At 41.5% G+C, this 24350-nt stretch overlaps 1 protein-coding gene across 2 annotated transcripts in view; it reads right to left on the reverse strand.

Annotated features, from left to right (window-relative positions):
* TEX2 (testis expressed 2) overlaps window positions 1-24350 on the reverse strand; it is a 43716-nt gene continuing 19366 nt past the window's right edge. The window contains exons 3-12 of one of the 2 annotated variants that reach the window (XM_008926300.3): window positions 19143-19343; window positions 17616-17952; window positions 16226-16473; window positions 14739-14888; window positions 13290-13389; window positions 9350-9482; window positions 5573-5695; window positions 3149-3358; window positions 2822-2942; window positions 1-2022 (exon numbers count right to left, since the gene is read on the reverse strand). In XM_008926300.3, the coding sequence (XP_008924548.2) occupies window positions 1903-2022; window positions 2822-2942; window positions 3149-3358; window positions 5573-5695; window positions 9350-9482; window positions 13290-13389; window positions 14739-14888; window positions 16226-16473; window positions 17616-17952; window positions 19143-19343 (1743 nt within the window). In that variant the 3' untranslated portion in view covers window positions 1-1902. The remainder of the gene's footprint in view (window positions 2023-2821; window positions 2943-3148; window positions 3359-5572; window positions 5696-9349; window positions 9483-13289; window positions 13390-14738; window positions 14889-16225; window positions 16474-17615; window positions 17953-19142; window positions 19344-24350) is intronic. The other variant, XM_018073243.1, reaches the window with a different exon arrangement.

Below are 24350 nucleotides of genomic sequence, written 5' to 3' on the forward strand. Positions count from 1 at the left end.
TTGTTGGACATGGGATAAATTTATTTAATAAAACAAAGCAAGCAGATTGTAGTTACCCACAGTTTATGAAGTGCAATATGACAATCTCGTGTAATAAGTCTAAATCTGTTTACACATTAGTGCATCTAGTCCTTTGACTTAAGTTATTGCACATAGAAATTAACTCATAGAAAAGACCTGTGTAACAAGACATGCAGACTTCATGAAAGGCAAATAATGCCTACAGAATCAGCAAACCCCAGAATATACACAGCCTGGAATGGTCAAGGAGGAGTTCAGGTAACAAATATAACCTACTAATATTTCAATTAAAGGTAACCAAAATAGGTGTTCAAATATAGAATTAATTTTAAATATATTAAATGCTAATTTTCTTTTTTTTTATGTTTCAGGCAAGGTGCTGTTTAAAAAACCTTCAATATAATAGCTTCATTTAGAGATGGTAAATCATCAAGTTATACATGGAAATTTTGATTTACATCAAATGTGACAACACAACGTACAAAAAAGTTCTTAAAAAATTCTAAAAAAAAAAAAAAAAAGCAAATCATGTTATAAAAGGAGAGCCAAAACTCACCTTCTTTGTAAACTAAAACGTTTTCTGACATCCATGAACAGTTGGCAACACTGAGCATCAGAAAAATATTACATGTGTTAAAGAGTGGATATGTAGTGTTCAAATTTTGCATTTACTGCATACATTTAGCCTTGAATCATTACACCTGACTGAAATAAAAGGCAGTTTCCCCTTCCCCCTTAGTTTTGGCCATTAATTAGCAGAAAGAGTCTTTACTCATGATCAGCTCGAACAACTGCAACGCTTGAATTCCTAAAAACCAATGCATGGGGGTCAAAATCTGTCAGCCACAGCTGTTCCCACAAACACCAAGGGATTTGATGTCTGGGGCTGTAACAGGAGGATTTGGGCCCATGCTTTGGGTGTAAACACAGTGCAATGGAAAAGACTCACAGCAACAAACTCCTCAGAAAGAACTCGGTGTTTCATCGTAGCAAGAGGCTCTAAGCACAGTAAGGTAACTACTCCTGGTAATGTGCAGTGTTGGCATTTTGTGTGTGTGCTCATGTCTTGAGAAACATTCAGAATTAATCAGGAACCAAGGTGATTGTACCTCACTATAAGGCGGCTTGCTGTGGTTTGGTCTCATGGCTTTACCAACTTTTTTCCTCCTCGTTTGACAAAGATCTGACAGTCCCACCTTCACTGATAGTTGTGTTTTATGGCTACTTGCTTCCCAAAAAAAGCACAGGTTCTGTATGAAAAAAAGTAATATGTATATACCCCATTGAATCACAATATTACCTATACATCCAATTTACATTCTTTTATCCTGAAAGCGTTTCATATTTCGATTGCTTGACACAAGCTATTGACTGCAGAAGTGAAAGAACATAAAACAGTTCATTCTACACCTCCAACTGCCTGAGAAAGAAAAAATATTCTTCCAGTTTTATAAATTCATTCCTTATTTAGGATTTTTTCCCCATTTGGCACGCAGTTCCTTTGCTGCCAAACAACTTTTCAATGCTTTAATGCACATTAACAGAGCACGAAAACAGAAGCTGAACAAAAGGTGCGTCAACGAGCTCCTTGATCTATTACATTTCAGTTCCTCCTCCCTCCCCCAAAGAACAGGTCATTTCAGCCTCCCAGTTAAAATCCTGATGGCAGCCAGTACAAAAATAAATCAACAGCTTAATGGAATGGAACTTCGTGGAGCTGAAGTACACGGGAACAATAACCAGGCAAGTGAGCACAAAGGTATGGGCACAGTCCTGGGGAGGGGGGAAAGTGGCACAAGTTAAGGATGAGAACTACAGCACAGTTTATAAACCCATGAGAATAACTTTTATAATACTGTAAACTGCAAGAGTCTTCACATGTCATGGTTGATCAGAGGCCTCCGTGCTCAGATCTTGAGGGCACGTGGACGAGCGGGGATCCATGGCTGAGTGCATTAAAGGAATATAGACATCATCCATGTTTGGCATGACAAAGATTTTCTGTGAAAAAGACACAATTAAATCAATAAACTTCATATGTCACTTGAAACCTTAGGTTTTCCAATTTGTTTAGTTAAAAAACGCAACAAACTTCCAGACGAAAGATTCTCGAGTTCAGCACTGTCCCAGTCAGTGCAGTGCCCATTAATTCAGGCCATTTGGTTGTGTTACACTTGTAAATGAAGCTCAGAAATATCAGTATCTTTGCAAATTCCATTAAATTAAAAAGGTACTACAGAAAAAAATCACCACCTTTCCCCACTCTGTTGCTGTCTCAGCTCTTACCTATGTACTTTCAAACTGCACTTTTAGTGAAATAAGTGGGTTTGACTTCTGGTCGATTGTACAGTTGGGGTCCAGAATCCATCTGGTCAGTCTTCCCATCCTACATGTATTTGGAGGTTTTTTCCTATTTTACACTACAGTCAATGTAATTATTAAAAATTGTTTTCAATGAAGTAGTGACAGGACACTTTAGTACCTCTCTTAGTATCTGTTCTTCATTTTTGAAAACAGTTGGGTGCTCTTATCATCTAAGAACACCAAGGATCACGGTTTTATTTGAGTACTACAAATTCTATCATGGTACCTATTTCAAACAAATGGCTTATTATCTCTAAAATTATTCTGACCAGTGCTAAAATAGATTTCCACCCAGGCCTACACACAGCCTTGAGACCATCACAGAAGTTTCACCTTCATCTGTCCCACGAATGGGAGCAGCAGAGGACACCAACCAACTTCAAATCAAATAGTTCAAAACTATCATCAATGAAATGAGGATGTAAAGGAAACACACCTGGAACTCCTGCTCCAGTTTCCTTGCTATCCAGTCTGTCACATGAACCAGAGTCACTTCTCTCTCTCCAAGTTTTGGCCGTGCTTTTAACTCCAGGTAGGGAGGCCTTCGGAAGCCGTACCTTGGGAGAGAGCACAGAGCAGGTTTTATTACAGACACTCCAGCAAAGCAAATATTTAAATGTGTAGCTCAATTTCCTCCTAATAGCAATTCCTACCTCATTTACAACTAGTCTGTTCTCTTCCAGAACCCACTTCAGCCAGACTTTACCTTCTTTCTCATCTGCAATCCCTTCAATAGCACAACCTGCAACTAAGTTCCTCTTACCATATTCTGTCAGTGGGTGGAGGTGGAATGTTAATCACTAGTGTTCCTCTGCACTCCTGGACTTCAACTGTTAGCAGCAATGGAGTATTGGAGACCTCTTCAATTTTCTTCTTAATAAACTCAGTCTCTGTTGCTTTCTGAAAGTATTTGGACTTGGTAATTTTATCCACAATTCTCATGAGCTTACTTGTCCGAGATCCTCCAACATACCTTTAGACAGAGAATAGAAAAAAGGACAATAGGGTAATTTTCTTAATCTACTAAAACAGCCATGGATTTTCTATTAAACCATTACACTTTGATGTAAAAATTCTAAAGAGATGCATGACCAAGCAGCACCTACAGAGCCTGCACCCAATAGCTGTGTTCTGCCAGCTACAAGTGCCTGGCAGAAATTCTGTTCAGGCTGAACACTCCTTCCCACATGGCATTGGAAACACAACATTTTTTAACACTGCAAATACACTTCCATCACTTATGCCAGCAAGCTGGCATGGGAAATGACACCTTGTCTACTACCATTCCAACAAAACTGTTGAGACACTGATGCACCAAGACAGGCACAAATCATCAGCTTAGAAGGCCCAGCTACCAGGTCTAATTATTTAACAGTGTGTGCTGAACAGAAAGGTTTTCATTTTAAGGTACTGTAGCCTTTATGAGTATAAAGGTGTTGACAAAGAAGAGGAAAACAGTTTTAGCAGTGGGTGGAATGATATTCCAAAATGGTTAACTATGCCTGCAAGAGGAGGGCTCTTCCTGGCAAACATGTCAGGCATTCCTGGCTTCTAAAACAGATTCTTTAAGGGCTGAATCTGTCTTTTCTCACCCCTATCTCATGTTGGAAATATACACTCCAAGAATAGCATATTTGGTATTTTCCACACACTATACCATAGCTAATTATGGCTCCTGATGTTTTATGTACCAGAGATAACCTTCCTAAGGAAATGACATTTTCCTGTTGGGGTGGGGGGGAACCAAAAGCCCCCACATTCTTACACAGACTTTCACAGAGTTTTCTCCTTAGCACAACACAGGGCAAGAAACTCCTCAGCTGATATAAAAAGGGTGAATTAATTTCAACTTTTGGATTTTATACTAGCTGTATTTTTACCCAGAGAAAGTAGTTACTCTCTCATCAGGTCATCAGATTCTATAGTGGTAGTAATGCAGATTCTTTCTTTCAGTATTCTACATAAAAATTCTTCATTCTCTCTCTTTGTCCTCTTGATAAAGAGCTCTCTATATGATCTATGCATTTTTAGAAGATATGAAATGCATCAAATGCAATAATTTCTACAACTCTTCACATAAGTTTTCAAAAGTGTACAGGAATAAAACTGAGGAAACTCCCTGGAACATTTTGAATAAGTCATGAGTCTTCTGGTACATTCACTGTAAAAATCAGGGTTGTGTTCAGCCATAGGAAACATTGTGATTGTCTGAGACATTTCTGGCTGACTACAGCTTTCTCACTGCATAGCACAATTGCAATCAGATGCAGAAAGCCAAAAATCAGAACAGCAGCCAAAACAAGGAATGACGTGGCAACGCTGATGTTGGGAAACATCCTTTGAAACTCGTGCACAGCATCAGAGGGCAGTATTGCACAGCCCAGACACTCAGAGAGCTCCAGAAATAAAATAAAAAAAAACCCCACCAACAAGAAAAAAAGCCAGCAACACAAAACTGAGAAGAAAGCAAGGCTTGAGAACAGTTGTTTCCTTTAAGAAAAGAACACACTGGAAATGGGTGTAACACTGCATACAGTGTTTCAAGTTCACACACAAAATCCTGTTCCTGGCTCTGCTACCAGGCAGGACATGCTGGGGAAGGTCCCCAGAGGTGCTCTGGCTCCGTGACTTGGCTCTCATGGTGAAGAGCCTGGGAGGTGGCCAGTGGAGCCCGGGACAGGTCCCTGGGCAGAGAGCAGTGCTCCCAGGACAGGTCCCTGAGCAGTGCTCCCAGGACAGGTCCCTGAGCAGTGCTCCCAGGACAGGTCCCTGGGCAGTGCTCCCAGGACAGGTCCCTGGGCAGTGCTCCCAGGACAGGTCCCTGGGCAGTGAGCAGTGCTGCCAGGACAGGTCCCTGGGCAGAGAGCAGTGCTGCCAGGACAGGTCCCTGGGCAGTGAGCAGTGCTCCCAGGACAGGTCCCTGGGCAGAGAGCAGTGCTCCCAGGACAGGTCCCTGGGCAGTGAGCAGTGCTCCCAGGACAGGTCCCTGGGCAGAGAGCAGTGCTCCCAGCACAGCACAGCACTCAGCACAGCAGCTCCCTTTGTTGGCAGCACGTGGCTCCACTCTTTGCTCTGCAGTCGTGTTTGCTTCCCTGCCGGGATATCCTCACACTCTGTGGGGCACAGAGCACTCCAGGACTGAGCAAGGTATTGGGTCTATGGGGGAGGGAAGGATTAAAGAGCTCACCCTTCTGCTCCTGGAGTCATCTGCTTCTCTCCTGCCGGCTCAGGAGCATCATCTTCCTCTGAAGAGCCGGCGCTGGAGGATTCCTCATCACTGTCTGCAAGACAATATGCCCTTGGCCTGAAACTGAAACAATGCAATTCCCAGGTCAAATGTAATATCCTGAAATAGCTTTTCATCCTGTACAGCTTTGGCTGACATTACACGACTCTGAACTATCCCCTCCTCTTTTTTGTAAGCACTATCTGAAAGAACAAAACCAAAACCACTCTGAAGCCAGGCTGGCAGAACTACATTCAAACCAGAAAATCTGTTTTCCCCAGTGGAAGATAATCCTGCATGAAAGAGGTTGGCAGGGTGGTGGCTGTTCTACATATTCAAATCAAATGTGGAGATTATTCGAAATTATTATTTTTTGAAAAAAATAATTTGGAAAAAAAATTTCAATTTCGAATTGAAAGCATCTCTGCTGCTGCTCGTGGCTTTCCATGGGTTGAGCAGAACGGAGGCTGGACAGGTAAAACAACCTTAGAATGTCATGGGGGAAAAGTAAAGTAATAAAATCAAACAAGGGCAGCTCTTAGGGTACAAAATACCACCTGGTAGTAACTAATTCCTAGACTTAAACTCGTGGAAGAATTTAGGTACAATCACAGGAAAAATTTCAAATCTTTTAAACGGATTAAAATGAGGGAAGGATACAGTGGATACACTTCAGTATGAACAGATCTCTACTGAAAGCAAGAGCCTAAAACAGTTACACAACACAAGCTTCAAAAGCATATGGCTTTAGCCCTGGGGACTATACCCAGCACTGTAATTCTCTACAGCATGTTCAGAATACAGTTTATAGCTGTGTCTTCTTTCTTTGTGTGCGTGTGTGTGTTCTTGGAAGTGTATCTGAAGCATTTAATAACCTCACACAGGGCATGGACTGAGGCTACTGCCTGATATTCTGTACACAGAACAAACTGGTGGTTGCTGCATGAAGTCCTAATGAAAAAGGACAGCTCAATGCAGCTCCCAGTGCACAGGACTCCTTCCCAACTGGAGAGTAAACCCAGGACCTCTCTACACTGCAGAATTTCCTATCCAGGGTAGGGAATCAGAACTACAAACCTCTTCTTACCCAGAGCTGCATTTTGTACCTGCAGAGAGTGAAGGCACACACCAAACTGAGCCACCTCCCCAGGGACTGGGGGGTGGTGGATGGTTCCTGTCACTGGCCCAAATAGCAACCCTGGAGCTGGTTCTCAGGGAGAAAATCACGTTTTTAGGTCAGACTCAAACTACACGTTTTCTACCAGGGTGTGACCTCGCTTCACTTTCCTGTGCAGGCTGTACCACGCAGCTCAAAGCATGCCCAGAGCATTCTCAGGGCTCTCAAAGGTGTCACCTTAAACAAGGTGTTTTATTTCCTAGTTAAAGGTGCCTCACAAGCACGACCGGCTCAGACCTCAGGATTTCCTCGCATTAAACAAAGCAACAATAAATAAGCTTGAGTGAGATTTCAGGGGCTCTCTGCATACAATGGACCATTTATACGACACAAACATTGGCAGAATAAACCCACTTTGGAGCTACAGTATTGTTCCCGTGCAGATTGCACAATATTTTATGAATTGCCATTTGTCAGCTTGTTTTTATGTGGTCCAACACAGCCAAAAGGACTGATGGGGTGAGAGGCTGTGGTAAATTTGGGTTAACCTGCCTGAGTTTGCCTCATCTCCTGTATGGCAGAACCTTGTGCTGTATTAATTTTAGGAAATTGGCAATTAAATAGTTTCCCACCCTCTTTGAGAGCTCTATTTTCTTGAGAGGGCATTATCAAACTTATCTCAGGATGTCTCACTTCTGTTTCAAACAGTAAGTGCAACACAGACCTGTTTGTCTTCCTTTACACTGACAACATCCATGGACAGTTAAAGCCCAGAGCTGTTTCCCCCCTCCTTCTTGGGTGCCTCTCTTACACCAGTTTGTGGTTCCTGCCTCTCAAGAGATGGTTTGTTCTGGGCTCTCGAGGGACACAAATGAGTGTCAGCAACCAGCATTCCTCACTTACAACATGATCATGGATGCAAACACATGCAGAACAGTTTGTCACAGCAACTGCCAACTGATAATTAAAAAAGGCAGTAAAATTAAAATTAGCTAACACAATGGAAAGCACGGATGAGAATCAAACTGTTCTGTACTTCTCAGTCTTTGCCTATTTTTTTATAATATCCACTGTATTGAAGGGAAAAAAACAATTAAAAACCCCTTATTTAAACTAGAATACATTAGGCTGCTCTGTATGTAAAGCTGGTACCTGGCCCTGAGGTTTGAACCATCCCAGCCCCGAGCAGGGAGCAGAGCAGTTAATGCTGATACCTCCAAGCAATCGGTTGCTTGGCTACAGGCACTTCCATCTGCCTTGCTGGGGGCCCATTGCTCAGCCAGCAGCAAACTGGTTTTTAAATATGAAATCAATGCGTTCACTAATTATTTCTGAGGCCATTTCTGCACTGAGCAGATATGAAAATGCACAAAGAAAATCCTGAAGGGATGGGGGAAGGACAGTAAGAATTTGATTTGTATAGACATTTCCTTATCCATCCCCCGGTTTTTTTGGGGGGGGAGGGGCAGGATTAAAGGGATTTTGAAAAATTTGCACCTACCAGTTATACTGATGTAAATTCAGAAATATTTATTTCAAGCAGTGACAATGGGAATCTGGGTCGATTTTAAATCCTCTGAATTTCTACCACCAGTGTATGAGATCATTCAGCCATTAGTTTTTTTTTCACATTTATTTTCTTGTCATGACTGCACTGAAATATAGGGCTGCTGTAAGTATTACCTCAAGATATCTCAGAATAAATGGTCAGAGCTATGACATGAGCATACAAAGCATCCAGTATCTTCATTGTGAAAGACCACAACGTTTTATTCATAGCTAAACAAATGGCCAGATTTAGAGACTATTTTCTTGATTTGTGCACACTAAATCAGAGACCACCTACTGTCCAGGGACTGCAGATTTCCTAAGTACAAAGAGAACACAGCACAGAAAGAATGAACACTCCTGATGGGAGGGATATCTGACAGGTGTCACTCACCAGGTTAATACAAATGGACAGATTGATGACACTCAAAAATTCCAACAACATCACAAAAATGAGAGGGAAGGCACAAATACAAGAGAGGTAAGTTACTGTATAGTGGTTTTTAATTAGTTTATCTACATAAGGCATTTCACTTAGACATAGCAGGGAAACAGAAGTGGGCTATGAGGAAAAATAGAGACTAAAGCAGTGGTGTGATTACTCCCATGGTGCAATAAAGCTATTGAAAAAGTCTCAACTTAACAATTACAGCCTATTTACCTTCCCCATTGTTTACTCCACGGTTTACAGCTGTAGCTGTGCCATGCTGTAGTAGCCTGTTACACGTGTCTACCTCCATTTCTGCATGTGTGTCTCTCCAGTATTCAAGCTTTACTGTCTAAGACCCCAAATCAAGCCTAAGACAAACCTAAATTTTAGTTGCTGCACATTTAAAATCCTACTAAAATATATAAAAAAACAGTTGTATCACAAAAGCCTTTTATTAAGATGATTATCAACGGTGCAATCAAACATTAAAGCTGCACAGAAAGGCCACGTTCTACACTCAAGTGTATGAAACCCCCCCAGCTCCTTTCAATCTATTGCAGAGCCAGAGCTGCTCAGACACAAGGAAAATCCCACTTTTTCACAATGAAAGCTCCAGCTTGGTTCCATCACTGCCATCCCTTACCCTTCTCTGCCGATCTCACCGACTTTAAGGGCTTCACCAAGAGGCTCTTTACCAAGTTTGGTCAAGTTCATCTTGGTCTCCAGGGTCATTAGAAAAGATCCATTGTAGGACATTTCCAAATCAACCCACAGTCCTAAAATAAACAACACAAAGATGTCACTTTAAGAACAATCACAAAGCAGGCTTTCTCTTCATATTAAGCTCATGGAACAAAGTCAGATGTAAATCAAAGCCACCCTGAAAAACAGCAATCTAAAAAGAAGGAGTGTGATTTACACACACCTAAACTGCTTAAGAGATCTGAAATGAGATAAAGAACACAGAATACGATCAGGGATTCACTTCAAAACTATTTACAGCATTGCTCCAAGCCATACAGTAATGGGGACACTCCTCTACTGACGCTGTCCAAACAAAGCACAACTTGAAATCCCAGAGCAATATTGCTTGTGTCACATCACAACCTGCTGCCTCCTGTTTTGCCAGTGGTGGATTGAAGGAGTATGACAAGGTTCCCTCAGTAACTGAGCTACAGGCATTCTTTCATTACTCAGAGCAAACAGGGTCATTACTTTGACAACTCTAGATGTGCAGTATTACATTAAATCCTATTGTTGTGCAGAATATTCACCAAAAGAATTGTCTTGGGAATAGCTGCAAGATTAGGTCCTGCCTCTTGAGTGACCCCCCCTGCAGCCCCATGGACTAAACAAAGCTGGAGGTATTTGTGATTCAGATACTAGAAATCAGATGCCAATAAACACAGATTATGCATCTTCCTTTTCCAGACATTGCAGCTGCACAAAACCAGTACCTGGCACATCAACCACTGACACCTTCTACTTTCATTTACTTATTCAGAAGCAATTAATGATAATTACTCTTTGGGTTTGATTCATCTGCAAAAGTGACATTTTTTTAGTTGAAGAACTACTGTTTTCTGCAAAAACATGTCAGAAAAACAGCACTGTCCCTAATCCCACCATTTCTGTTTACAGAAATACAGGCAGCTCCCAAAGGCCAGGTCACTGACCCTCTGTGAGGTTCCATGCTGGAAGCAGGATGAAGGCAAGCTGGTGCTTTACTAACCCAAATCACTCTTTTCCCTCACACAGTGTTTCTAACACTGTTCTAAAACCAAACACAACAACTCAAACACAAGCTTATATATATTTTTTTTCTCTTTACAATGACAAAGCAGCAGTAAGATCATGAGAAACAAGGAAAACCAGCTAAACAGACCTTTTGGATAATCAATGAGTTGGCACAATTCAGTCATCAATGTTGTTTTAACAGCAGATCAAATTAAGCAAAGGATGCCATTACTGAGAGGGAAAATTCCTTCTGGCCAGAAAACGTTCATACGCATTTTCCAGAGGGAAAAGGGGAGGGAGAGGAGGGAGAGGGAGTGAAGAATTGGGCAGATGGTACAATTTATTCAGAATTTTCTGGTTCCCTAGCCTTGAGAGAATTACAGTAATGCCACAGCATATGCTGTCACCCAAATAGGACTGTATTAACACAAACAAGATTTTTTTTCTAACACTGCCCGCTAACAAACTGAGTTACTTAGAGAAGCCATATAACAAAAAATACTTGCCTTGTAATCAAGCACGGGTTAAAAAAAACCTCTGGATGCAACAAAGCACTTCACAATTAGTAACTGCATTTTAAAGCCTCACAGAAGGCTCAAATGGCTCAAAAATACCTCAAATGACTGAATGTCTCAGACACTTAAAAAACCCAAAAACCTCAGAAATGTTCATTCTGGATACTGCCCTGAAATTTTAGGGCTTTCCCCCCCCCATATTCCCCAATAAACCAAGTGGTTTATCATAGGTCAACTTACCAACAAATGCATTTATCCTTATGAGAACAAGCATTTCCAATTATCATACCCTTATTTAAGTCCTTTTAAGTATAATTACACAACAAGTTATTTCAGTAATTATTCACTGCAAGCTCTTAGAAACTAAGAGTTCACATGTCATCCAACAGGGTGGAAGAAGTTACAAGAATTAGCAATTCTCCCATAAATGCTTCCTTGTCACAATTTAAGTGAACAACAAACTGAAGGAGTTAATTGATCTCATTGCTGTTTCAGCAATTAATGGAAGCCAAGTCTCCTAAATCCCATCTCATGACTTAGAACTCCAGCCTTTGGTTACAACTGCAGTTATGAGAACAGAGAAAGGAATTCAAGAAATGTTTAAATCCAGGCAAAGGGGAAACACTCTGACAAGAAGCCTGAAATGAAGGCTTGTTTAAAAAGAAACCATGAAACCACTTGGCAAGCATCACAGATGTAACAAGTTTAAAACGTTTTTTGTTCTGTAACACAAAATAAAATTTGTACCAACAGTGAAGTCACTTTGCTGCTGGGAACACAGGAGGATTTCATCAGTACTTGGAGAACCTGCTGTCCCACGCAGGGAGCATATGACAAGCAGCAGCAATATGTGTTAGTTCCCTAAATACTGATTGCACTGCAGCTTATTCCATCTATTCAGTTTTCATTTCTCTTAAAAAGACACATTTTCTTCCTCGTGGCAACAACAAACACTTTGCTCTTTTCAAACATGCTTTGTTTATAAAGCTCAGTGGCAAACAGACTTTCCAGAAGTTGAGAGCAAAGTACCCCGTGTTTTATAGATAAAGCTTTTCCCCAAAGACTTGCACGTCTCAAGGAGATAAGGGCAAACAATAGCATTTGGGTACATAACTGATGTTATGTATGGCCAAGAGGATTTTAGTAATTCCCCAAAGTCTGTTTTGTTCTCAGTTTTATGAGGGAAAGGTTAGTGCTCACTCACCCCATGCTTTCAGTCAGTGATCTGAGTGGCACAGAGCTCATTATCTACTCAAACTTTGCTCTGTCCATGTTTGTTATTGTTCCAAATGTGCTACTGAGACTTGAAGTTTGGCTCATTGCTGGTCTGTAATTTAGAGCCTCTCCAGAGGGTTTTAACACTTGTACCAAGTATCTTCATTAAACCCTTACCACCTCACTACCAATTTATTGGTTTTAGTCCCATTTAGAAATTATCTTGGTAACTTCACCTAAGAGCTGAAAGAGCAGTTTAAAACAAAAATAAGCTGCTTGCCATACAATCCACAGCTGCACCACAACAGGTACTCCAAGGAAATATTTCCCTTTATGCCAATTAGAAATTTCTGCACCTTGAGTGGAGAAAATCAGACACAATTTAAAATTAAAAACTGCTCTGATTATGTCTTAGAGAAAAGACAGCATCTAGCTCTCCTCAGTATGTGGAATAAATACTTTTAAAGCTAAAAAGCATTATCCCAAGTTTTTCTGTCTTGTGAGACTACTTAAGTGACATGAGGATCCTCAAATATACTCCTGTGACCATATGCAAGCCAGAAAGAACAGAAAACAAACAGTTATGATTCATAAAGCAGCAATATGAAAGTGATTCAGCTTTAAAAACAATCCATATTTTATAGTAAGGACATAAAATGATGCTGTATTTTGAAGTCTATTTTCAAAGCAACACTGTATTCTTGTTTTCCAACTTATTATATTTTCTGAATCCCTGTTTTCAGAACAGGGGAACTTCTCTTGGGGAGCTAAACCTGTTTTGTGCTATGGTACAGAATCAGATCTGTCTCAAGGAGATGTGCAAGGCTCTCTGCAGTCCATGGCAGAGGATCAGATATGTGTCAGCATCTCTGTTGCATGCAAATTTTAGTTTAGTTCAGTAGTTATTGCCTATGGAAAGACATGATCACACTTCCATAGCTACAGAATCACTTTAGACCAAGCCTCACATAGAGACCCCTCAGTATCTCCTCAGCTCTTATTAAATGTATTTTCCTCTGATTAAAACATCCACAAGATAACCAGAGCAAAATCCTGTTCTCCACAGGTAAAAAGGCAGGAACCTGGCAAAACCAGAAAAGGAAGCTTGTATTTTACCTCTGTGATCAATAGAAGGTTTGAAGGCCTGAAGGATCTTGGGCACTGCTATCCCCATGTCCAGCTCAGTCAGAGTCAGCTCATTCATGAAGTAGGGCAGCTGAAAGGACAGGAGATCAAAAATCAAATACATGTCATGGAACCAAACATTCATTTCCTGAGAGAGGAAAGGAAAACTTAAAGGAATGGACTGAGCTGAAGTGCCACCAGTGAAAGAACACACATAACTGCACATATTTCTTCCAATTCTAGAATTTCACAGTTATCAGTTTCAAAATAATTTAGGGAGAGATTCGGCATCTGAACTTGGAATGCTTTTAAAACTATACTGAAGTTCGAATGCTGACCTTAAAACTCCAGCATGCTTTTTAGTCAAAGCATGTAAAAAGCTCAGGAACGAAGTGTAAATCCTATTTCACTGTGAATAAAAAACAAAGACTTCTTTGAATTTTAAATTCAGGCAAGTATTTTATCCTTGCAGTTGTATCAACGTCTCGGCCACTTTTTATTTCTGACAAATTCTTTCCCAGCACATTGACTTGTAAATCTGTATCACAGTCTTGGAATAACAGAGGCACAGAATCATGATGGTTTGGGTAGTTATTTACTTAAATTTCTAATGTATGGGAAATCTATCTTCTGTAAACAGACAGTGCTTTAACCCATTAAAATATATCCATTTCCAGTCTTTCCACTGAAAATGTTTCCAGTGAGGTGTTTGGGTCTCCTACTGTCACAACAGTAGGAACAGGGCAGAATTGGGTTACTGCTCAGTTCCTAAAGCACAAGCAACACTATCTCACAGCTGGTGCTGGCAGCTACATTCCAGAGCTTTTGTCAGCAAGAAAACATCTTCCTTTGCCTTTAGGAACAGGCAAACTCCTCCCCAAATACCAGGAGCTGAACAGGCCTGTGATTACCTTCTGCTGCTCAGAAGGGTTACAGAATGCAAGGGGAAGGCACAGGACTCACTCAAAAGCACCTTCTGAGCTCATGCAGCTCATGGAAGCTGCATCCTGGCACTCCACACACAGCTCTTCCCAGGACTGTTACTGCCACTGACCTGTCCTGCAGGGCATGTCTGAGGTACACAGGAACACACTGGAACTGTGGTTCCCTTATCTCCTATTTCCCAAAGCAGGTTTCATCATTTATAAGCAGTTCTATTTATCCCTGAAGTACATACAATAATACTTCTACTTTTCACATAAAAACCCGACAGACACAAATAGTTCATCCAGCTGTAGCTCATTTCAAAGTGAAGCAGCCAAGTTAACATGCTGAGATCCATGTGAGACTGAACTGGAATTCTGCATCACATTTATTGACTTGTCTTTTACATGTAAGTATGAATGAAGTAAGTCTTTCTTGTACTGTTTTAAAACTCAAAGACTGTTTGTTTCATTTCTCTCACAAGGAGTGTGTAGGGCAAATCTCCAGATTAGGTACCTTTATTTTGCTTAATTTCATTTGGATCTTCTTTGACACTAGATCAGACCAATACTTTTCTCCTAAAAAATCCCAAAATATTCTTCCAAGCAGAGCATTCACCCAGGCCTCCTGTTCTTCCTCTTCAGCTTCCTCATGGGCATCTGGCAACTGGAAAACACAGAGCAAGTTATTAAGCCCTATAAATTCTATAAACTAAGGACAGAAAAGGCCTGTTTTACACTGGAAGTTCAGTGTTGGAGCCCAGGTCAGCTCAGAACACAAAATGCTCAGCAGAGAGAGGAGCTTTACAAACACATCAGCTGTGCTGCCACAGGCCTGTCATCATCCTGACATGCAGCAGAGGGAACGAGACCACACAGATATAGATTGACCTCTGGCAATGAAATGAGAAAGCTGTATGTAATTTAACCCCTGGCAGAAAAAGCAGATAAACCCAGAGCAGGCAGACTTGTAAATGTGTCTGCAGAAGAGATACTCTCTCTTCCCAGTCAGATCTCTACTCTTCCTTTGATTTATCAAAAAATTGGAAAGCAAGACCCCATCTTACATCCTTAAATCCAGTTCAGAAACATCACAAACAGACGATAAACAAACACAGTGCAGGGAAACACACTCTGCCCTTCAATGTTTGTAAACAGGATTCAGGAAACTATTGTTCCCTCTGCTGCAGTAAAGGTTTTGTTTACAATCTAAGAGGATTATGTCTTGGTTTACTTGAGAACCATCTCGAAACACCTGGAAATATCATAATATTACACATTCAGATACTGCATCACTGCAGAAGCAAAGGCAGCTGAAATAACTTTGGGTGTGTACACACACTACCATGTATTGCATTAAAACCAGGAGGTTTCCATGAAAGAAAACCCAACACATTGAATGTCTCTCAAGTGCCTGCAGCAACAGAGGAATTCACCACCTTTCATTATTCCAGGCAGAGCTCCCGAAGCCAGCAGAAAAGCAGTGCTTTCTAAGACAGGCAGGTAGATGCTACAGTTCTGAACATCAGTTCTTGGCAGTGCCTGCTCCCCAAGGCTGCAGCCTCCTGCTGCCAGAACTGCTGGGTGAGGAGGTTCTGCTGTGATGCAGGTTTTCCTGCCAGCTCTGCTCATCTATTTATAGAAGGATTTCTGACACGTGCCACATCCAGCAGAGAATTCCTCACTGCTTCAGGGGCTGTTGGGGGCTAGAATATCTGCTTTCCTGGGGGACCACAAGTTGTGTTTATTTGTATGCTATGCCACAGCCTCCTGCTCCTTTCTGGACGTTGTATGAAAGTCTGGAAATCAAGATGCATGAGAGGAATTACATTTTTAAACGAATGGTTATCGGACTTAACATTAAGGACCCATTTATTAAGAGTGTTGTACTGAATATTAAGGTTCTGTTTACTGAGAGTGATTCAACTGCACTCCAGGAGGCCAAGGGATTAGTAGGAGCTGCAGACATTGTTACTGGTGTATCCTCTGGAGGACAAGCATTACCTTTTTCACAGCTGTAGGGCTGCTGTCTGCACTGAGCACTGGGCTACCTGAAGGGCTTTTCTTTTCCTGGGGAACACACTTTGCCATATAAATGTTGTAGTCCAGGAGCATTTTCTGCCTCACGTTGCCAGCCAGGTCCTTGTGCTTGGGCTGGGCTGTGATTTCCTCTGCATTCCCCTTGCTGCCGCTCCGGCTGTGCGTGAGAGCTCCGGGCTGACTGTCAGCTCTGCTGTGTGCTGCCAGGATCCCTGAATTAAAAGGAATAATAGCCATTTAACAGAGAATAAATCTGACAGCCATACAGCAGAGTGTAGGATCAAACACTAAAGGAATTAAGTTGTTTTGCAGATCTAATTTATTCAGAAAAAAACCCCCAACATTCAGAGTAGTGCTTTCTCATTTTGAAGGCTCAAAGTAAATCCCACTCCTGTGTGCTCAGGTGGTCCTAAACCCAAATGAGCCAATCCTTGGGATGATTCAGCACTCAGCAGGATGTGGGACTGGAGGAGTCAGCTGATCAATAGCATATTTAAATATGGACACTCACATATGTATAACACATGGCAGAATTCCCAACAGCCCTGCTGGGAATGCCTAAAATAGAAGTCAGGTGATTAAAATGTACCTATGACTAAACTTTTTTTTCCTAATCTAATTATAGGCTGTTACAATTAAAAGTACTATCAAAAGCATGTAACTATTAGAATTTTAATTAGTCCTTAATTTTGCATTTGCATTTCAAGAAGTTATATGCCAGAAATAATGATGTTAACTAATTTTTTAAAAGCTTCTCAGAGAAGAAAGACAGAAAAGTATGAGTCATTTAGGTTTAAAATTATATCAGAGGATGCTTTTAAATTAATTTTTCAAACATTTGATCAATACTATAGACTAACACATTTGGTGGTTTAGATATATATATATTCAGATAGATATATTAGTGCAGGACTTCATAAACAAAAAAATGTGTTTTCTTGTGACACTAATCCATGAGAAAGCTCTTTATCATTTACAGGAGATTAGAGTGGAAGGAAGGATGGAGGAGGAAAGATGGGTAGTAAGAGATGAGTCTAATAGTGCAAATGTTGATGAGAAGCAAGTAGTTTGAACAATTCATCCTTACAAATACTACAGGAGTTATTACAGTCACTGAAAAATAGTGCATTCATATAAAATAGTTTAAAAATAGTAACAGTTGAAGGCATATAGCCAAATATACAGCCAAGAGAGGAAAAGGCAGGGTGGGAAGGTGGGAATGAGAGACCAAGATAAGGAGCAGAGGAGTGTCCTGGGTATCACTTGCCTGAAAAGATCACTGTGGTTCACCAAAACATAACTTTGGGTTGTTTCTTTTAACAGACTCTTACACCAGAACACAAAGTGTGAGTACCTGACTTGCTCGCACACAGACTCGGTGGCTTCTTCGCTTCAGACCTGAGCCTCGAGGCGAGGAGGAACCTGCGGAACCACTCCTCCTTCTCCCTCCCTGTCCTCCCAAAGAGATAAAGCACTTGATCCTTTTGGCTACTGCACTTTGCCCCCTCCTGAGGTTTCTTGGATTCTTCACTGTTTGAGTCCACTTTTTCAGCAGAAGACTTTTCCTCTGCGTTCTCCTTCTCAGTCTGGGCCTTAGCCATGAAATCCTCCTGTTTAGCGAGTTCAATGCAAATTGGGTATTTCTTATTCCAGATTCGTTTCCGTGCCAGACTCTTGGGAACCAGGGAAATCTGAAGGATAAATGAAAGGGTTAAATTAACTTTTTTTTTTTTTTTCAGTTGTATCCTCTATGTTTTGATACTCGCACAGGAATGCAAGAGATACAGATCCCACACTGGATCTGCTGGGTTTAACTGACTCAGCACTGCTGGTGGATGTCCAACCCACTGCTATCACCAGGTCTTTGGTGACAGCCATGGCCTTGGAATTAAAACAAAGGCCATTTGAGCAGCTTATACAATCATGTGGATTAGAAACTCTGTTTTCATTGAGATCTTGTTCTCATAGATACAGAGAAAAACCAGAAAAACCAAGAACCTTGTTTCTGTGAGCACAGGGTAGATAATGAGAGTCTAAACTATGTTTTAAACTCAGTTTTTCAGGCCCATCTCATGAAATTGAGCATTAGGAGTCCTTTCCCACATGGACTCAAGGGAATGGAAGGAGGTTTTCCTCACTGTCACCATGGTCCCTCTGTCCCTTTCCCTTCCACACTCAACTGAAGCCTGGTTTCCTCCCACATCTGCACTGCCAAGGCCCTCGATTGATGCAGCACATTAAGAAAATCCATTCTGTTAATAATGAGCTATTGATGTATTACTTAATACAATGCCAATGGAATCAACTTCATGTGGCAACTCTTCACAGATTTGAGGGAGGCAGACAACACATAGGGAAACTGCCCCAGCATTACTGTTAATGTTCCAACTGCAAAAATCCCCATCTCCTTCCCTGGACAGGGGGTACCTACAGCAAGTCATGGCTTTCCAGCCACCTCTTGCTCTCCCCTTTCACATTCCCATACAATGTATGTTCCCCCACTGAGTAAAAGCAAATGTTGTCTGAGCTGCCTTGGGACAGAGACAACCACCAAAGATGATGAATTTTGGTGTAACCCTCAGAACAGTCCTGCAGTAATCTCATGTGTGGGGAGCGAGTCTCTGAGCTCCCATGAGTTACCTTCTGCTCTGAACTGACAGAGAAAAACCATGCTTTTCCCTTATTGTATAAATATGGGCTTTTTTCTAAATCCTGCTCCATCTTCCTCCCCAGCACAACCTTTTGCAAGTTAGTCACGACAACAGTTTTGTTTACATAACGACAGAACATGAAAATAGAGGAGCAGAAAAAAAATTTCAAGGTTAAAAAGAGGTTGCAAAGTGTTCTTTGCTAAAATCAGGTATAAGTAAGGCACACTCACCCTGCTCTCTGTCAGTTCATAAATCTTCTGGCTGACATAGGTGACATCAGGCTTTGGCTCATTGTACAGAGCTCTTCTAGAAATGTTTTTATTGGGCTTGGAGAGTCGCAAGGTGCTTCCTTCGAGCCTCACGTACACAGAGTGAGTCAATGTGGCATGGTATGTTTCTGGATCATAATTATAAATTTCATTCATCCATCCCTAGAGAAGAAAACACTTGTTAACAGGCTTTTAAGCTGTTGGAAAACCAAGGACAGCATGTACATAAAAGTTTTAAATTCTTATCCAAGCTTTTGCCGAAGTTATTTTACTTACTGCAGGAACAGAACGAGGCAGTAAATGAGGTGGCACTGACCTGACAGAGCATGAGATGAGGACGGTGTGTCAAGCACACAATTGTTTTGTATATGTAGCACAGGGTGCTCTCACCTCATCCCCATGAACCACAGTGGGATGTGCAGGATGCTGGGAAGAGCCACCAGGCAGGCACAGGAGGGCTGTGCAGCTGTGCAGCTCCCAGCAAGCACAGACATCCTAATCACCAACAGCCAAGGCAGAGCAAACAGTCTGTCTGCTTACAGGCAGCTCTGACATTTCAATCACCCACAATTAAGGGCTCAGTGGAAGACCACAATGGAGTTTGCTTTTATGCACCATCACTGTTGGAGATCCTCTAACTTGTTGTGTAACGGCCCTGCTACAACACAGGAGTCTTACATGTGGATTAAATTCAATTAATTTCTGCACAATGAAAGAAAGAGCAAACAAACCAGCCAGCCCTGCTGGAACAGGCCTGTAAGTGCTGGCTCTGACCACGATGTTACTCCTGTCTCTGACATCTGATTACAGAAATGCAAGATGATAAATGGGGCAGAAGACAATAGTCATTCAAGGGAGAGAAGTTTCCCTTCTCCTAACCTGCCACACAACATGTTTTGATAATTGCTTCCACCTGCACATCAGAACCTTAAATTCAGCACACTCAACATTCATCAATGTCAACAGCAAGTAAAATGGCACCTTTACCAACACCTGGTTGAGCACAGTGGGGAAAGGGGGGAGAGCTGAATGAGCACCCCAGTATTCCTCAAAACAATAAGTTGTAGCTATCTTATGCAAAACAACCCAGAGATTACTGCCACATTTCAAATTATTAAAGTTTCCACCCACCCACAGAAATGTAAAATTTATTTGAATGCTCATTTTCTTCAGTGCCGTAATTCCTTACAGCAGACAGCACACACTTTCTTAGGTGCCATAGTAACAGTGCTATCTGTGTTTTGCTTACTCCACCATCTAGCTCCAGTTTCACTACAAACCCTGAAAAACCTAGATAAATTAGCATTTCTTTTATGTTCAGGAAAGATTAAGTCATTCATCTTTGCTCAGCTCCAAAGCAGATTACCTCTTTTATTAACAGAAATCAGGGCATACTCTTTGAAGCAGCTTTATGTTTGGGTTTTTTGCTTACACTGGGTTCTATACCACTACATACAGGAAGCAGAATGCACAAGGCAGAGGTTTCTATAAGCCACCAAGCTCTGCACAGCAGGGACGATGCATTTTTGAGCACATCCCATCTCCTTCCTAGAAATTATTAAGCCAAGATATCTTTGAGCAGACAGCAATTAATTTTCAGCCAGGAACTCCAGCTGGACTTACTGAAGCACAAGGACATCACATGAGTTGCCCAAAGCCACCACGAGCCGTTCACTCTGTGTGGAGCTGGAATATCCATATGGCCCCCAGATCTTTGGAGCAGCTCCCACCTGCCCCCGGATCAGAACTCTTGAGCTATTTCGAGCTCAGACACCGCGGTCTGGAGCCTGCAGATGGGCAAATGTACAGATGGACGTTTGCTGCCTCAGAAGTTTATTGCCTCCTTCTGCAAGGCAGTTCAGCCAAACACCACACCAGCTGGCATAGGGAGAAAGGGCTCCTTGGAAAGTGGATCTCTGTAGGAGGCTTAGCCACGAGCCCTTTTTCTAACTCCAATAAGCTGTGATGTTATTCAGGAGGAGGGTTGGAAACCTCTGGGGTACGTGTGGAACCCAAAACCTGATGTTCCTTTAATGTCCTGCTTGACATGGAACTGGCTGGAGTTTTCCAACACATCATTCTCTCAACTGCCATGTGCCATAGTAAGGAGTAATAATCCCTCCTGCTTTTCTGATCCCTACCATGTGCCCAGGCTTTCCTCTTCAAACAAGTGGATTAGCTCTACAATGTGCCAAACTCACAGTCCTCACAGCCTGTGGTGCCACCTCCCCTGCTCGCTGTTCACAGCCACCCAAGAGAAGTGCAAATGCTTCTCACAGCACAACCACCACGTTATCAGCAACTGGAGAACCTCACCAAGGCTTTCAACAATGATTTCTGGCTGTCAAAGGTACTGAACAAAACCTAGAACCAACACAAGATAAATACATTTACTGCTTAAACCAGCAACCTACACAGTGATTTCTGCACAAGGAGGAGACTGGCTGCTTCATGGATTTGAGGCATAGCCCAAAACCCAAGAGATACAGAAGTTTAGATTCAAATATTTAATGTTTTATTTTCAGATGAAACAGTCAGGATGAAAGAGAAATTGCATTACTACAAACCCTCCTCGTACGTAAAATTTTAGTTTCCTAATTTCTAAGGAAATTTCTTTTTTGTACTGGACATTCAAGTTATTTTGTTACAGAGAAACACTGCACTGATGAGAGTGAAATGTTAATACTTCACCAAGTGCAGATTCTTCACTCTATTCCTGAATCTGAAAATGTGTGGCAGCTGCAGAAATTTTATCTAACAGTGTTACACGGGGTAATGACACCACCTGCCCTCTCACATCAGTGATCTTCAGTTTTGTAAGTTGTTTCATTTAGCTTAAAAAACATTGAGAAGGTTATCCAAGAAACCCTAAAAGTCATTACAAAGTTCCGGCATTTCAAGAACAACTTTAGCAGAAACACCTCCGCCCCTCTTTTTGCAAAAACAAACTGCAACAAAAGATTCCCAGCCCACGGAAATCATTTTGCAATGCACCCAAACAGAGAAGTTATGTTACCATAACGGGCTAACAACAGATAAATTTCCCCCAAACTACTGAAACAACAAAGGATTTCCTTGTGTAGGAGAGGAGTGACTGTATGATGGGTCTTTTTTGTGCTGGTGAAGTTGTTAAAATAAGAAATTCAGTAATTCAGGGAGGACAATGACCATAGTCATGTGCTGCTCTGCAGCTGCTGGGCATTTACACTGATCCTGTGATCTCCGTTTATAAAGGTCAGCACTTGCTGATGGGGGGAACTGCAAAAGATCCTTAGGAAGGACCCAGAGGGTTTGGGGCACAGACCAAGTCTGCAAGGAAAAATAACTTAAAATCATTACTTACGATATTCTCAAAGACATAAATAAAAGAATCAGCAAAAGCCACTTCTACAACACAATTCCAAATCTGAATGAAAACTGTCCCCAAAGCTTCTTAGTGATTTTAACAGATTAAAGTTCATTCTTATTAAATGATACAATCATCACTCAAATCACACTAATTCTATTCGTATCCCTCATGTTACCACTATTTTACAATGCTGCAATAGTGTTTTGCTTGATAAATGAGGAAAAAGGTAATGCACTTTTTGAGCTTTATTGACAGGGAATCTAAAGGCAAGATCTGAGGTGGGAGAAGCAACCATCACCTTTACTGGAAAACACATTTATCTGTCAGAGGCCACTGTTGAACATGAGATCCCTTGGATGGTGCTCAGGAACAGCTGCTGATATAAAACCTCCTCTTTCTGCAGAGCTGTGGCTCAAAAAGCTCCATTTCTCCAGCAGGCACTGCCACTGTGTCCTCCTAAAAGTTCTTTCTAATGGAAAGGGTAAATCTATCATTCCCCTTTTAGCTGTTACTTAAAACCTTTCGTATCAGCCAGTGCAACACAAGGGAATGCACACTTGAAAGGCCAAGAAGGATGTTAGGAAAGACTAATGGATTAAAGGAGAAAAAAATATGTGGGCAGAGAAAAAAAAAAAAAAAAGGAAAAGGAAACCAGAGAACTGAAGACTAAGAAAACATGCAGTGAAGATGAAGGGGGTTTGTGCATTTTCTGGCTGGGGGGATGTTCTCCCCCAAACCCAAAGCCATGAAGGAAGTAGAGAACTCTAGAGAAACACACACTAACCAGCACCACAGTCATTTATTTTTTCCCCATTGCCAAGGAAGAATTTTGTGGGAGACAATAACAACGTTCAAGTATTTCAGCAATTGCTGAGGGGAATTTTCCACTAGTTTTTGAAACTTGGGAAATGCAAACTTCTCCAGCATTATTTACATGGGGGAGAATGCACACATACTTGGGACAAAAATAGCTTGACAGCAGTTTGGCAGAATCCCAACTCCTTGAGCCCCATAAAGGGATCTTACTCAGAGCATTTATCATAACTGCATGACAGCAGGCCAGGCCAGAATACAAGACCAACAAGTTCTGAAGAAAACATCTTTATGCAAGAGCATCAAGTTTCATTTTCCTATATTTGCCTGAGTTTTGCTACAGATTAAGTCTTTACCTCCTTTTCCCGGAGGATCTAAACTGTCCAGTACTCATTTTGACAGATGCAAATAGAAAATACTTGTATGAAGTGGGAATAATAACTTGCAATCTGCTAAATCACATTACATTATGTTCCACTACAATATGGGCACTGAGCTGGGTTTTAAAATCCTGAAACATTTACATACTGAAGACAGTTACTTTGAGTGCTAATGAGCACAAGATATACTTGTCAGGTCATAAAAAACATTAATCTCCATTCATACAGACTTCTCCACGCTGTTCATTCCTTGCCTACGGCCGTTCTCACAAAATGTATCTCCTGGATAAAAGCATTAAAATATATAGTTTAAAGGTTCCTGACTAACAGCAGCACCTCAGAGACAGCTGAACACCAGCCAATAATGAACATCAGGATCTCTACCAGCTTCCAAGGATTGAGGCAAATTTATATGCAGGGTCTCAGCACCCAACTATGACAGAACTGAAAGCTTGTCAAGATTTGTCCACGTGAGCAGCAGATAAATCAACTGAGCAGCCAGGAGTGCCCAGTCTGCATTCACAACAGCAAATAAAGACCACAACTCCTATCATTCAAGGAAAAAAGGGAACACTAAGGGAGCACGAGGGCTGGACATGCAATTGGTGCCTCTATTCAGCAAAAGTT

The sequence above is a fragment of the Manacus vitellinus genome, unplaced genomic scaffold, assembly GCF_001715985.3.
Source record: "Manacus vitellinus isolate BGI_N305 unplaced genomic scaffold, ASM171598v3 scaffold_24_pilon, whole genome shotgun sequence".
Taxonomy (NCBI): Eukaryota; Metazoa; Chordata; class Aves; order Passeriformes; family Pipridae; genus Manacus; species Manacus vitellinus.